Genomic DNA, 16,094 nt, shown 5'->3' with positions numbered 1-16,094 from the left:
ATTTACATTTGGGATTGTCACTTTGGAGATACCTTTTAGGACATATTCCTCTATAAAGCCAAAAAGGTCTAGAATTTTCTGGGTTCGAACAGCTTAGTATTAAGAAATAATTTGTATTTGATAAAAAGCCTTTGAAATATTTTAGTGAGTATTAGTCTTTGCTGTTGGTAGGAAATCTGCTTGTTTTATTCCATGTTTAACTGAGTAAAATAATATTCTATTCTTCTGTGACTAAAACTAGGAAGAAATAGAACCATTTCCAGAAGAAAGAGAAAACTTTCTTCAGCAGCTGTACAAATTCATGGAGGATAGAGGTGAGTGTGTTTTCTTCCTTTTTTTTTCTTTCTCATCATTAATGTAGATATCAGATACATAGTTAATACTTTAAAAATAATAATACTGTTCATTAAGCTTTCTGTTCCTGGTAATCCTGGCTATCTTTTTGATTGCCAGGATCACCAGCACCTCACGTAGTGCCTGTCACATGGAATGAGGACTTTGACAGTGTTTTGGTAGATGTCATGGCCGTGGACCCATCAGTGCCTGTGTTCTGTTCTGTCGTTTCTGCACTCCCCATTCGTGCTCTTCTGCCAGAGAGCTCTGATGCCAGGGAGCGGCAGCAGAGCGGGGATCCTAGCAGCACCATTGTATGTGCACCCACATAGATGCCACTAGGAAAAGGCCTCCTTCTCCACAGCCACTGTTTGACATACGTGTGTGTGTGAGAGAGAGATGTGGCTACACTCTAAGATGGACCTAAGTCTTTTTATAAAGGCTCAGCCTCACAACTAAGAGAATGAACCCATACACAGAAAGCCAGAAGTAAAGAAGTGTGACAGTATTTCAAGGTGAACCTTGGCTCAGGTGTCCTCAAACTACGGCCCGCGGGCCACATGCGGCCCGCCGAGGACATGTATCCGGCCCGCCAGGTGCCGCTGCCTGTCCTGCTTAGCAGCCGACTCATCCCGGGCCCGCAGTGCGCATAGGAATTTGTTCATAGTTTTTTTTTTAAACTATAGTCCGGCCCTCCAATGGTCTGAGGGACAGTGAACTGGCCCCCTGTTTAAAAAGTTTGAGGACCCCTTGCTTAGCTCATTTAACCTGCCTATTGTTGTTACATAAATGCGGGGTTGGGGGCAAGAGGAACAGGTGCTAACCTTTAGTGGTAACCCAGTCCTCCAGGACTGTGGGACTTTACCCTCTTGCTCATCTGTTCAGAGTGTAGTTCCTTCTTTCCTGGGAAGATGCAAGCAAGGGAAAGGAGTCGGGAGAAGCAGAAAGCTCTCTAGCTTGAGGAGAAGGACATGAATGAATAAGATCTGGAAATGCCACTTGACTCTAATTATTTTTAAATCTCCGTTTGCTTGCTGATGAGTAGAAGCTGGCTCTGTCTTTTGCTTTCGTAAATGATAGTGGCTACTATAATGTAGTTACCTTTTTATAGAATATACATTGTCCTTGATTCCTGTGTTATTTCTTTGTACAAATGGAGGCTTGGCCTAAGAAGGTAGGCTATTTCTTGGGCTTTTATGTAACATAAATAAAAGGCACTGAATAAAACCTGATATTAGAGCAGTGATAAGATATGATGATGCCAGTCATACATCTTCTGGGAAGGGCCATAGGTTGTGGAGCTCTGTTCTGTTATGTCCTCTGCGTTTTCTAAAGGTCTGATAGTTTGTGTCCTTGCCCTACATTTTTCCGTATTAGAATGAAAGAAAACTATAGCTTTACTCTAGAATCACTTAGAGAAGTAATAATTTAGTAAAAGGCAAAGAAAGTAAGCCCTGGCTGGATAGCTCAGTTGCTTAGAGTGTTGTCCCCATATGCCAAGGTTGTAGGTTCAGTCCCGTGTCAGGGCACGTACAAGAATCAACCAGTGAATGCGTAAGTAAGTGGAGCAACAAATCGGTATTTCTCTCCTCATTAAAGAAAAAATTAATCTTTAAAGTTCGAAGAAGGTATCAGGAAGGTAACTCAGCGTGAAGCAGTTGCCCATCATTTCATCAGTGTTACCAAACCTGGTTTCCCTGATTTTTAAAATTATTATTATGCTTTCTTTGCTTTTTATTCTTTAACTCACAAGGAGAGTAATAGTGGAATGAAATCATACAAGGTTTCAACAACCTGGTAAGAGGACAAAACATTTTAATGAAGTGGACTGTAGTAGAGGACATGTTTTTGATGACTAGCACCCCCCGCCCCCGCCATATATATGCAGGGTAGGACAAAAAAAGGTTTACAGTTGTTCGTATGGAAAATGCAATAAATAACCACATAAAAATAAACTGTTTTATACTCACAACTAAAAGCTACTTTTGTCCCACTTTGTGTGTGTATGCATGCACTCATTGCATTATATTTGAATCTTTTGAAATTTTAAATAAAAAAATGCAGTGTGATTTTAATATATTTTGTGTTTTCCTTAATAGGCACACCTATAAACAAACGACCTGTACTTGGATATAGAAATTTGAATCTCTTTAAGTTATTCAGACTTGTACACAAACTTGGAGGATTTGATAATGTAAGTGTTACAATCAAAAGTGAAGCATGTTTTTTATACATGTTTTCTCATCTAAAATTATTTATTCCAATTAATAAAAAATGGAAATGACTGGTTAGAAACAGAGCTGGCTTCCTCAGAACAAATTTAAATTTAAAGATTTTTTTAAATGAGCTTTCTGACTTACTGTTAAGTTTGTCAAACTTTCATAAACCACCTAGTTATATCTTAAGTCACAGCATAACTATATCGATGGAAATTCTTGATTATGTCTCCCACTAAACTGTAACATAGTTGGGAGCATGGATCTGTGTTAATCTTCTTTATATCTGTAATCTCTTCCACTGTGCCTGAGATATAAAACATATAATTTATATATGTATTTATAGAAACCTCCAGGAAATCTTTTTTTGAACTAGAAGAAATTATCTTAAGATTGCCATGTTAAATGATGCTCATCTAATTAAGACTGAAAATTTTTTCCGTAGAATCAAGTGTTTTAGTAAAATCCATAGAACTGCTTTGATTTATTAGCTTGTAAATTTTAGGGGACATGATACATGATTTTAAAATTTCTGTCTCCGTTTCTTCATTATAAATTTTGATTAGGAATTTGGACATTTTCTTATTTACTATTAACAGGGTTTATTTAAAATGAAATGGTATAATATTTCAACATTTGTTAATTCTCTGAGATTTGTTAGAATACTAAAACTTACTTTAAAATATTGTTGTGAATCAGTTTTTTATTTAGTATTTATGGAGATTGGTATTTTTCATCCATTTGAGACTAAAACCAATAAATATAAACATATTTACATACACTATGTTTATAAAAATGTTTTTATATTCCTACCTTTAATTTGGGAGTTTTCATTTCACTTTGTCCATTAGATTGAAAGTGGAGCTGTTTGGAAGCAAGTCTACCAAGACCTTGGAATCCCTGTCTTAAACTCAGCTGCAGGATACAATGTTAAATGTGCTTACAAAAAGTAAGTCGATGTACTTGATACAGCTATGTTCACTACTTTATCTAGAAAGCAGGATGGGATGTATCCCATAACTGAGGCTCTAAGGAGAAATCGGAAATTTTCGCTAGCGTAATCTATAATATAACATTTTCTACAGTATTCTATGAACACTAGATCTATGAGATAGTCTGTGAAGCAGTTTTTGTGGCCAAGTAAGTTTTGAAAGTACTGTGTTAGGTTAAAATGCTAACGTTTTGAAAGTTAGGTACACACGAGTTTGATTCCTGGTCCTGCCAGTTACTAGCGATTGGTGCCCTTGGACCATTCCTTTGTTCTCCTAAGCCTCCGTTTCCTCTTCTGTAGAATGAGATTTACTGCTGGCTTCTTAGGATTGCTCTGAGGGTTAAATGAGATTTTACATGTGCTTAGAGGCCCCAAGCCTGGCTTACAAAGAAGTGCTCCACAAACATGCTATCACTAGATCTTGTAAAAGCTACTGTTGTTACAGTTAGTATATTTAAGATTATTATTGTCTTTTCACTTTTAGCATAATTTTTTTAAATGAAACTTTTTTTGAAAAATGTTTCTATTTGGGTTAAAAAGATTGGGAAGAACTGAACTAGAATAAATGAGAATGTTAATAAGGCTCCATATCTGAAAAACAAGAGAAATGAACAAATTTAAATAACCACAACTCTACAGTAGTATTTCAAAGTTTTTCCTAAATGTAATTTCTCCTCATGTTTCTAGATACTTGTATGGCTTTGAGGAGTACTGTCGGTCGGCCAGTATTGAGTTTCAGATGGCACTGCCAGAGAAAGTTGCTAACAAGCCGTGTAAGGAGTGTGAAAATGTCAAAGAGATAAAAGTTAAGGAAGAAAGTGAACCAGAAATGAAGGAAATAAAGATTGAAGAGGAGGAGAAGATGATAATAAAAGAAGAAAAGCCTACTGAAGATGATGTTGACAGAAAGGAAAATATGAAACCCTCTCTGGTAAATCAGATATTGTCCTTTGCCGCCTTTGGTACATTTTCTACATACTCTTAAAGATTTGTTAATTTATTGTAGAATTTTATACTCAGATAGATTGTGCATTTTCTTCAGTAAGTTCTATTTTTGTGTTTAAAATAGCTGTTCAATATTTTTGCCTAGGGTTTTAAGAATGCAGGAGTTTCTGAAAATGACTAAAACCTTTCTCAATATTAGTATTGGTTGGTACCTTTTTTAATTAGAACATGGAATTAAGTTGATCGTATTTACTTTCGTTGGTTTAGTTGCTCTGATCTTTTTCTAGGGAAGTAAAAAGAATTTATTAGAATCTGTATCTACACAAAGTGATCAGGAAAAAGAAGGTAACCTAAAAAAGACAGAAGAAAATGAAAATCTGGTCGACAAAAACGATGAGACAAGTGGGCTAGATGAATCCCTCAGCATAAAGGTGGAAGCTGAAGAAGAAAAAGCAAAATCTGGGTAAGAACTCTGTTTTTGGTTAAGATGCATTTTGGCCGAACGAATTCTTGTAATTTTCTCTTTGTATGTGCGTGTATGTGTGAATTGAAATTTGATTGACAAAATATAGAATAATTGGCTGATTTGTACTTATTACATAAATAGCATTTGCCTACTTCAGAGACCCTACCAATGCAAATGTAGCAAAAGGTCATATTTTTGATTGATTCTTTTTGCTCTCATCATAGAAATTTATAAAATTTTCTGCTAGAGAAAAGTACTTCTCACTACATTAAGCTCTACTAAATAACCAGATAACACAAATTTGGGAAAATGATTTTCGCCAATGTTTTGTAGGTGGTATGTTGGCTGTAGATTTTGACAGTTGTATTCATTTCTTAAGCAAAAAATAAGAATGGAAAAGTGCTAATAATTAGCTTTTAAAATGCCAAAATTGTTATGCTGTTTTATGTGCAAGTAGCATTTACTTGTTTTGGTTAGTTTGGAATGAAGAATTATTTAGCAATGTAATTTGTACACTGCCAGTAGACCCCTGGATTTTAAAGGTGATCTTTGGTTTCTAATCTTATTTCTGAGGTTTAAAAACCCTAAACATTCCTCATTGTTAGTGGCCCATTTCAATAAGTACAACCAATGTTTTTTAATCATTTTAATATTTTTCTGAAATTTGGCCACAGCGTGAAGCCAAGGAGGGAGGAGGAAAAAAGAAAAACATGTTTAGATGAATATAATAAAAGGTATTTATCTTTGTTATTATCGGTGTGTACAAATATATATCTCACATATTCCTTACTGCTATTGCAACTATAAAGAAACTTAGTGAGTATCCAGCTTTTTGCCTAAAATCTCTTGATCATTTTAGTGTTATTTTGCAAATTTGGCCTCAGCATGCAGATAAAATTTAAAGGGAAAAAACCCTGGGTTTAGATGAATATAGTTTGTTTGTTCATTATATTTGGTTATAGTTTTCTGTATGTAAATGTTTATTTGAAATTATACATGCTGCTACTGGGGACTATTTCAACTATTAAGAAAGAACTTAGTAAGGATTCAGCTATTTATGCCTAAAAATGTGACATTTAAATCTGCAGCTATTTCTGGAGCATCTACTGTGTCGAAGGCACTCTGATAAGCCTTTATTTTCTCTTTGTTACTAGTAATTATCTTTATTTTTCACATTAGTACTTTAAAAACATTATTATTAGTAAAACCTGTATTTTGTAGGGTTTTATTAATTCATTTAATTCTTCAACTATATGGCTTTCTTACTACAGAGATATACTAGTATATGTCATACCACAAACTGAAATTATCCTGGTGTGACTGCCCAAGTTTGATATTTTTTAGAAGCATTATGTGTTAGAAATGTCCAAAAGTGATTTCTGAATTTTATTAGGTCAGTGCAATAGAAAATTTTACAGTTACAAAGAATTAATATTTAAGTATTTCTCTGATATATAACTTCCACTAAGTAATTAGATATGACCAAGAATTTTTAATAACCTGCCTCCATATTCCAGTGTCTGGTCCATAATAGGTATTGGTAAGTTGTAGCTTTTTTCTTTTAATTTGTTTCATTGTAAGGAGTGTGACATCAAACTGGGAAAATTTGATATTTCTTTGTGAATTTAGATGAAAAATTCTTGCTGGGGTGTGTGTGTGTGTGTGTGTGTGTGTGTGTGTGTAATGTATTCATTAACTTCATTTCTTTAACCTGTATGCTGGTTGCATTTTATACATTCAAAGGCTGTCTTTCTTGGCATTCTGTGTTGTATCTGGCTTAGTGCACTTACCTCTGATTTTGCTACTGAATTCTTAGAAGAGAAGAATTTTCTATGGCTTATTCAAGCCAGTAATTGTGTTGTCTGATTATTTATACATCAGTATATTATTTTCATGACTTTTATTTGATTTGTGTCTGAAGTTGCTATTAAATGTGAAATTTTTATTTTTTTCTTTTGATTTGTTAGTACAGAGGATTGAGTTTTTATTCAGATTAAAAATTACTCTGGCTACCACCTAATGTAGGCTGGTGCTTGCAGTTCTTGGCATTTATCAGTTGTGCTGAGCGTATTACATGATGTAAGATACTGTTTAGAGTTGTTTTCATTTTTTAAAAAGTTTAGACTTTTTATTCTATCTTTCTCCTTTTATATCATGATTCTGAGGTGCATGATAAATCTCTTGTTTTGTTATGGCCAGCACAATATATTTCCTTTTTTCCCTGATACTTTAACTTTTAATTTTATATATGTATGTAGTATATAATACACAGATAAGACATTTGTTTAAGTTTGTTAATAATAGCTTATTATCCATAAATTATCCTTTCTGATAATTTCTTGGATATTTTAGCCTTACTGATCTTTAATTTTAAAGCTGTTAATGTATTTTCAATAATAGAGTTCATATTTTTTATCTTAGATTACAGCAGGTTTTAGATTTTAAATATATATTCATTTGGCTGTTCGTTTGTTTATTTATTTATTTATCTATTGTTGAAAGTATTACAGATGTCCCCCTTATTTTTTTTCATTGATCCCCTCCACGCCCCACCCACTCTTCCCAGGCCTTCACTCATTTGGCTGTCGATGAGTCTTTAAAAGAGGAATAATTCTTGAGAATCCTTATAGACTTGGGATATATTTCAGAGAAAATTGACACATTTGACACTTTTATGAACTCAGACTTAATTTCTTAAGTTTATTGTGCTCCCCTTCATCCCTCACTGTATGGAAGGAAAGAAGTAGAATAAAAAGGGTTATAATGCTGCTTTTATCTCTATTTCTATATTATTTTTGTTGCCTGTATAATTAGGAATGCTAAAATATGTTATTGCTAAAAAGGTTGCATGTAAGAATATTAAAAATTATCAGTGGAAGTTGGCTTTTTGTATAAATATTATTTCTATTAACTTTTAAAGTTTAATGCTCAGCTGTTCTGTGATTCTGTTTTATGATGTTTATTCATTTGTCAGCTATAAAATGATGGATTCTTTTTGAGAGGAATCTATTGTAATACATTTAGACATACTGCAGAGCAGATAAAAACTTAACTAAATGTCGAGTTTCATACTAAAGCATTGATTTTTTGTAACCTAGTGCTTGGAAAGATTTATGACTTGAGATTCTCTCCAACTTGTTTAATACAGATTTGTGGCTAATATAAAATGAATATGAATACTCAGTTTAGAAAGTACAGGGTACTGAAAAGATCAGAATGGTTGCAGTGTTGCTTCTGAATGATTTAACTTTGAGTTTCATTTGGAACTTTAAAGTTGAGAGAGTTGGTATAGAGAAGAATTTCAGTGAATATGGTAAAGAGAGCAGAAATTTTGAAGTTTAGAAGAATAAAAAAACTTGATGGGATATTAATGTGAAGTTAGTGGAATATACTTGTGACAGGTAAAATAACATGTTAGTGTATAATATAACATTTGATTTTAGTTGGAGCACCTTTTAAAGTTACTAAGACTAGCCATTGGCTAGGAAACGTTTTTGTTCTAAATATCCTGAGGCTGGAAATACTTGAATAAAAAATAATTTTAGTCAAAATGGTTCTGAGGTTTAATGATTTTTGTTTTTGTGAACCGAGATGTGAAACCCTTCCATAATAAAACGTGAGAAAATTGTAACAGTCGACTGTGCTAGTTTCTTGCTCTGCAGCACAGCTTCTGTCCGTCTGGCTGTTGGAAGTTTTCTTCTCCTGCGCTTACTTTTCAGTGTTCCTTTCTCTGAGTGTATCCTTTCTGTCACCATGGTCATCTTACACAGTTTTAGTTTTAATATTAAATTGAAAATCAGAATCTCATACACATGGAACCTGCTGTTCCCGGAACAATCACAGCCACAATTTTTATCAATTTATGTCGTTTGGAACTGAAAAGCTTATGAAGTGTCTTTTATTAACTGCAATTTTTTAAACCTTTCAAGAGATGAAACGAATAAAGAGGAAGAGGAAGATGATGAAGAAGCTGAAGAGGAGGAGGAGGAGGAGGAGGAAGAGGACGAAGAGGAGGATGACGACAATGAGGAAGAGGAGTTTGAATGCTATCCACCAGGCATGAAAGTCCAAGTGCGGTATGGACGAGGGAAAAATCAAAAAATGTATGAAGCTAGTATTAAAGATTCTGATGTCGAAGGTGGAGAGGTCCTTTACTTGGTCCATTACTGCGGATGGAATGTGAGGTAACTTGAGTTTTAGCTAGTGATTGCTACCTGAAAACACTGATACATAATTTCCTATTTTAAAACTTAATTAATGAATTACAGGCTTATTAGTATTTCCATTGAGGTCATAGCACTATATAAAAAATACGTAGTTTTTAGTATGTAAATGCCTCGTGTAGTGACTTCCTCCTGTTGTTAATACTTAGAAGACATCCTTAGTATCTGCCCAGTTAATGTTTACATTACTTGTGGATTAATCAAAGCGACACTTGGTGAAATGAGAGGAAAACCCTTAAAAATGTGAGAGAGGTTTAAGCTTCTTGATGTCTACAAGCCACTGATCAGACTTCTTGCTCTCTTGCATTTTCAACTACCTTGCCATAGTAACCTCTTCGTAATCTTCTTAAGTCATCATTTCTTTCCTTCGGACATCCTGTTTCTTTCAGTAGGCAGGGAGTTTAAAAGTGAGATTGCTTAAGAAGCTTTGGCTATTTCAAGAAGGCCTCATCTCCTCCTGAACAGTGCCTGTGTTACAGTGTTTTCCGAAGCCTCAGGAATATGTATTGTCATGTTTGAAACGCTGTGGTTGCAACGTAAGCAGGTCCTCCCTTTCCTACCAGGGAGCTGAAAGGCAAGACCGAGGTTCGGTTTCAGGTTGGGTTAAATGAAATGTTTTTCTTACCCGAAGTTCCCTTTGGTTTAGCCAAAGAAATTGTCTATTTCCAATTTGTCCAGAGTTTCTGTCAGTTTGGGCATCTGATCATTTAGGTATCTTTGAAGAAAAACGTCTTCATTGGGAATGTTTAATATTACTTTTAAATACAGCCTACGGTAGGGTTGTAGCCCTTGGCAAGGTAATCGTAGAAGTTTTAAGTGGTGGTTTCATGAGTGCCTAGTCTCTCCAAGGAGGAATGTAGTTCTCATGCTTTATATTTAAATGATAATTGGTTTGGAAAGTTACTAAAAACGTTTCATCTCTTTCTTAAGAATAACGCTCTGTTCCTTAAAAGTACGTCTTGTGCTGTCCGGTAGCAGCAGTAGGAAACTCTAGAAACGTCTGATCTGATTTCCTTATTTATTGTGAGAAAAGTACAGATCTGATCCACTGGGCTTGTTCTTTATTTCTAACCAACAACATTAACAGCGTTTTGAATTTTAAGACTTATCTGTCATCAGTGTTGTCCGGAAACAAGCTTTTCCAGATACTACTTTTAAATCATGTGTAATTAATTCTCTTGTCCGTTGGTTCTTATGCTGCCTCTATGGTGCGTGACGTTCTCACTGTAGTGCTGGCATTAATGGTATGTTCAGAGGCAGGCGCTTGCAATCTCAGATGCAGTTGCTGTGGGAATATTTTGCCCACTCTTTGATATTTAATCATTTTGATCCTACTAAATGGTCTTATTAAACATAAATGTAGAGGGGTTCCATTTTTGCCTAGGGTGTAAATGTTGAGTATGTTAGTTTAAAATTAGGAGAAAATTGAGTCAACAAAAATTAATTATTAAATAATGCCCACAAGATAGAGAAAAGCCACATCACCTTTTTGCCCTCTTCTTTCAGTCCTCCTGGTTATTTTGCTAGTTTATTTTATTTTACTATACATACATATATATGCTAGTTTATCTATAACAAGGCAGTTTTCTTAGTAGCCTTTTAAAATGCTTTAAATTCTGTGATGAGTGGATAGAATTTAAGCATTCTCTAACTTTCGCTATAATCAGGGCTTGATTGTTTTCTGTTATCTCAAACAAGAGGCTTAGTGTGTATGTGAGTTGAGACATAAAATTATTCTGTAGTTAAGACAAAACTTTCTGTCTCATGAACAAAAGATTGACTGAAGGAAAGTATCCTATCCTAGGAGCACTTGGATTTTAGGGGGTAGAAAATATTCAGTATTTTAGCTTTGAAATTGATAGTGGGTTGGGCCAGGTAACGGGAGATTTTCAATGGAGGCATTCAGGTGTTGAACACTATAGAAAGGAAAAGGAGAACTACTCAACAAGACTTGCTTGTGTCACTGAGAAGGACGCGCTACTCCTGACAGCTCAAGCATTTGTGTGGTCGGAACGTTGAGAAGAAGAGAACTTACCATCTTGGTGAAGAACTGCGGGGGTGGATCCCCACACACCGCAGCATCGTAGAGAAAACAACTGTACTTCAGTAGATTAAGCAGTTAATTTTCTTAGTCCATATAACAGCACCCTCTTTCTCTGCAGTAGGAACCAAAGTCTGTCCTGCTGATGAATAAGAAGTCACTGTGGGGAGCATTGGAGATCTTGTTCCCCAGCATGTGTCGTCAGTTCGACTCAAATAAAATTTAAAAAAAAAGAAAAGGAAAAGAAATCACACATACTTGTTGCTGCTCCTTCTTGTCTGAAGCTAATCTAATGAGGACTGCAGCACGCCCTCATCAGCTCTACCACCGTTTTCTCATTATTGTTGGAAATTCGGCTTGATCTCTGAATTGACACTTGATGTGAAATTGAAAATGAAGATTTATGCATGAAGGTTCATGAAAGTAGTTTTATTTTCAGTGGCAGCCATTCATTACTATGGCAATTTAGAAAATTTCACGTGGGGCTATTTATGTGAGTTTTGTGTGATCTGAAATATCATTTTCTAGCAAACAGGGTTTTCTTAAAAAGAAAATATCTTAGTTTTAAAAAATACTGTTCTACATTATTCTTTTTTTCCTGAAGTGCTATATAAACCTTTACATTAATGTAATTATTATTTATATCTTTAATTCAAAACTGAAAAATGTGATAACTAGTGAACGAATATTGAACTACTTTGGACCTCCTGGCAACAGAATGGGAGTAAAGCAGGAATTAAAATGCGACTAAAAAGGATTGTTTATAAACGCCAGACCTGTAGAATTCAGAGACTAATGGATGGGACAGAGGTGGCCTGGCTCTGCCTGGAGCCCAGACTCTTCTTTATTCTTCTATACATGGCAACTCTTAATTTTCTGGAGACATGTCAGACTGTCCTGTGAAGGTTCCAGTTTCTCCGTATTCAAATGAAAAAGTACCATGGCAGTCAAAAGGCTGTGAGAAAATCTTTTGCAGCATACAAAACACTCAGTATCAGCCGAAACCGGTTTGGCTCAGTGGATAGAGCGTCGGCCTGCGGACTCAAGGGTCCCGGGTTCGATTCCGGGCAAGGGCATGTACCTTGGTTGCGGGCACATCCCCAGTGGGAGTGTGCAGGAGGCAGCTGATCGATGTTTCTCTCTCATCGATGTTTCTAGCTCTCTATCCCTCTCCCTTCCTCTCTGTAAAATATCAATAAAATATATTTTAAAAAAAAATACTCAGTATCAGATAGTCCTACATGTAGAGAAATGTAAAACAAAGCTTAAGAGCAATAAGGTGAACTTAAAAAATTACTTTTGAGTTGACTCTAGTTTTTCAGTGCAAGTGAAAATAAACATTTTTGTGTGTGAAATAAAGATTAACCAGTTATCCTTACCACTCAAATGGGCTTTCTTTCTGTCTTCAACTTAAGAGTGTTTATTAAACGGGACTTTTCCATTTAGGAGTTTGTAGATTAGCAGGTATATTTTATGTAAAACATAAAATTGGACCTGTTTCATTTGGTGGCTTTGTAGATTGGCAGGTAGTACATTTGTCTAAATGGGCACAAATACAGTAACCCCCTAAATTGATCAGTTATTAGTAAAGTAAGTTTTTGGGGTACTTTAGAAACTCAGTATCTGACTCATAGTTGCTAACCTTTTTCAATGGTCTGTAAATAAAACCTGCTCTGCCATTGTTCTTAACACTGCTTACTACCTCTGCCTAAAGTCCTATACCTTTGCTTCATCTAATAGAATTCTCCAGGAAAATGGATTGATATCATTACTGTATCATTCTCTTGGGGTGGTTGTGTCAAATCTTAAATTATGCTATAATATTTATGTTTCTATCATGCTGTTATTTTCTTTATTATGATGAACACCATTCCTGTGTCTTTGGTATGGATTTAACAGTATTATATGAAATAGAAATATGGAATGTTAATAGCATGCTTAGAATTTTAGCTTTTCAGTAATATACTTTTATTTTTGTTGTATCCTAAGTACATTACTAAAAGCATAAAATTGTGTTCAGTGAGTCTTCATAAATTTTGTTGTAGATATTTTCTCAAATTAAAAATATATGTATAGCCGGAGAGCTCAGAGCATCATCTCAGTAAGCCAAGGTTGCAGGTTCGATCCCCAGTCAGAGCACAATGATGTTTCTCTCTTTCTCCCTTCCTCTCTCTCTAAAATCAATCAATAAATTAAAAAATAATAAAAAATATGTGTTGAGATTATAATAGGAAATTCATCAAGTAGGTAAATATCGATAAAATTGCTTATAAAGTTTATTATTAATAACTAGTGCTTCTTTGCATCATGACTTGGTCTTTTTTCTATTACAGTGTCCCATAGGTTCTTAATTAAGGGAGGAAACTTCATCTCCTTGCAGTGACAGCATAAATTTCCACTTTAGACATGAGGTTTTTAAAGCTTAGTTGTATGATATATGTAACTTAACCTTTCGTTTATAGGAAGTAAGATATAAAGTATTATTGCTCAGCAATTATTAAATGAATATACATTACAGAAAACAAACTACAAATGACTAATATTTTACTTCAATGGTTATTACATTTTATCTTTTAATAATCTATGCATATTTCAGATAGTGAGTTTTTAGTATTATGTCAATTGGGTTTTGCTTATGAAATTATTTTGAAAATACCTTTATTTTGTGTGTACTTACTTTTAATCTCTGATTATGTCTTTTGGGTGTGTATTAACATATGCTGATAAGGTTCCTTTGGAAATGGTTTAGTTGGGTTGAAGAAGAACCACATCTGAATTGATGTTGGGCACAGAAACCATTTATGTCTGGTTGACTGACATTCTTTTCCATTTTTATTATTGCTAAGTGATTGCTTAGGTGATTTGCCAACATATCCAAACAAAAACTATAAAGCTTTCTTTTTTGAACTCGACTTTTCTCTGGTGAGAGCAATTATGTTATGGTCTCTGAATGATTTCTTGTAGCTTTGTATAAATATTTTAATGCATCACATTTACAAATACAAATGTTTACGCACCTTCTTTCAGAAGGTGCAGAAGGTTTGTGTTGTTCCTTTGTAATTACCGTTTAGTGTTGCCATCTCTGCTCACTGGTAAGCTCCCTGCAGGAAGGAGCTGTGCTGCCTTCGCTGCTGAGTACCCAGTGCTCAGTGCAGAGCCTGTCACGTGATAGCACCTATGACGTGTTTGTCAGGTGACTCTGCCCTTGTTCGTGCTTTTGGTCTTGGAGTTCACAGACTTGATCAGTTCAGGGCCCTCTGGTGCGGCGCCTCCGTCCCCCGTAGGCCAGGGAGTGACCTTCGGAAGTTCAGTGAGTTGCTTGTGCATCTTGTCTTTCACGTTCGTTTCATTAGTTAGATGACGCAGTAGAAATATTTTCAAATAAGTCATGTACATACTTGAAAATATTTCATTAGTATTTTAGTTAAATATCCGGTAGGATACTTGTCTAGATCCTATGCTTTAATTATAAGGAATTTATTGATAACAATTTAAGAAGTATGGTCTAATCACTAACAGGCAGTCTCAATTTTCAGAGAGAGAGAATCATTAATGTGAGACTGAAATATAGATTGGCTGCCTCCTGCACACCCCCTACCAGGAATCGATCCCGCAACCCGGGCACGTACCCTAAACGGGGAATCAAACCTTCAACCCTCTGTGCATGAGACAGTGCCACACCGGTCCGGGCAGTTGGTAACTTTATGCATCAAACCAGGAAGTTGAACTAAATGATCTCCAGGGTTGTTTCCAGTTCTAAAATGTAACGGTTCTATTTATTTATGAGTTTCTCTTTAATAGGCCATAAGTATCTCTGTGGTGTATGTCTGTATATTTATATCAGTTTCCTTTAACTTTAGATATGATGAATGGATTAAAGCAGATAAAATAGTGAGACCTGCGGATAAAAATGTGCCAAAGATAAAACATCGGAAAAAAATAAAGGTAAGTGCTTATTTTTCTCTACATCATAATTCTTAATTAAAGAACTCCCCCCCCCAAAAAAATTATGCATTAAGTATGTGTGTATTAGTGTTAGCAGAGTTAGAAATACTCCTTGAAATAGCAAATTTAGCAAAAACCAGATTTGGGTACAATAATATTGTCACTTACGGAAAAGCATGTTGGAAACTGTACTAAATGATCTGTGAGGCTTTCTCAGTTTCAACATTGTAGAAGGCCAGCCAGCCAGATTTTACTGATCCGTGTCAGCCCTCTCCTGCCCCTCTGATGTCCAGCGAGGGAGCCCTGAAGTAGTGGGCCTGGAGCCCTGGGTTACGTACTAACTGCAGACTACTCAGGAGCAAAAGGAGGCTTCTTGGTCTGACTGCAGGTAGTGGCTTAGAGCAGGTTCCCAGATGCCACTGTCGTGGAAGCTGATGTTACTTTTCTCTGTGATCGAATTGCTCTTTCTAAGATGAAATCTCTTTAATGTTTTCTTAGAAAGCAGACCATTAGCTTTAGAACAGTCGTTATCTTGTTAATGGCATTTTAATATTTTGAATGCTGTATGTATTTGAGGTATTTAATAGTTCTTCTGAAGTACATTTTTCATATTCAAAGTGAGAAGCTGTTTACTTTCCTGCTAAATAATACTCTAGTGGCCCCTAATAGTGAAAGTTTTCCCCTAAAATGGTTATTCTTTTCTCACTGTAACATTGGGTCCTTGTTTAAGTTTTGGTATAGCACCTGAGTAGCTACCCCTCAGGCCTCATCAAACCTTTTCATCTTCTCTCTCAGTGTTTGTTGGAAAATAAGGGGTGACATTGGTTAACAAAATTCTCTAGGTTTCAGGTATACCAGAGGCATGCTAGTCTTAATTGTCTGCCTGATTGCTAATTTATTTCAGCTATTTAAATATAAATACTAGACAAAAACT

At 35.3% G+C, this 16,094-nt stretch overlaps 1 protein-coding gene across 9 annotated transcripts in view; it reads left to right on the top strand.

The window, feature by feature from the left end:
- The window catches only part of ARID4B (AT-rich interaction domain 4B), a 63,817-nt gene that overhangs the window by 33,636 nt on the left and 14,087 nt on the right, over positions 1-16,094 (top strand). For 3 of the 9 annotated variants that reach the window (XM_080651180.1, XM_080651179.1, XM_080651181.1), the window contains exons 12-18: positions 242-314; positions 2,433-2,527; positions 3,401-3,498; positions 4,228-4,471; positions 4,773-4,948; positions 8,881-9,027; positions 15,076-15,160. In XM_080651180.1, the coding sequence (XP_080507306.1) occupies positions 242-314; positions 2,433-2,527; positions 3,401-3,498; positions 4,228-4,471; positions 4,773-4,948; positions 8,881-9,027; positions 15,076-15,160 (918 nt within the window). Of the gene's footprint in view, positions 1-241; positions 315-2,432; positions 2,528-3,400; positions 3,499-4,227; positions 4,472-4,772; positions 4,949-8,880; positions 9,136-15,075; positions 15,161-16,094 lie in introns of all 9 variants that reach the window. The other 6 variants (XM_080651177.1, XM_080651176.1, XM_080651178.1 and 3 more) reach the window with 2 other exon arrangements.

Source organism: Plecotus auritus (genome assembly GCF_963455305.1).
Source record: "Plecotus auritus genome assembly, chromosome: 14".
In the NCBI taxonomy this organism is placed as follows: Eukaryota; Metazoa; Chordata; class Mammalia; order Chiroptera; family Vespertilionidae; genus Plecotus; species Plecotus auritus.
The sequence above is the reverse complement of the archived record's forward strand: the minus strand, read 5'-3'. Positions and strand labels throughout refer to the sequence as shown.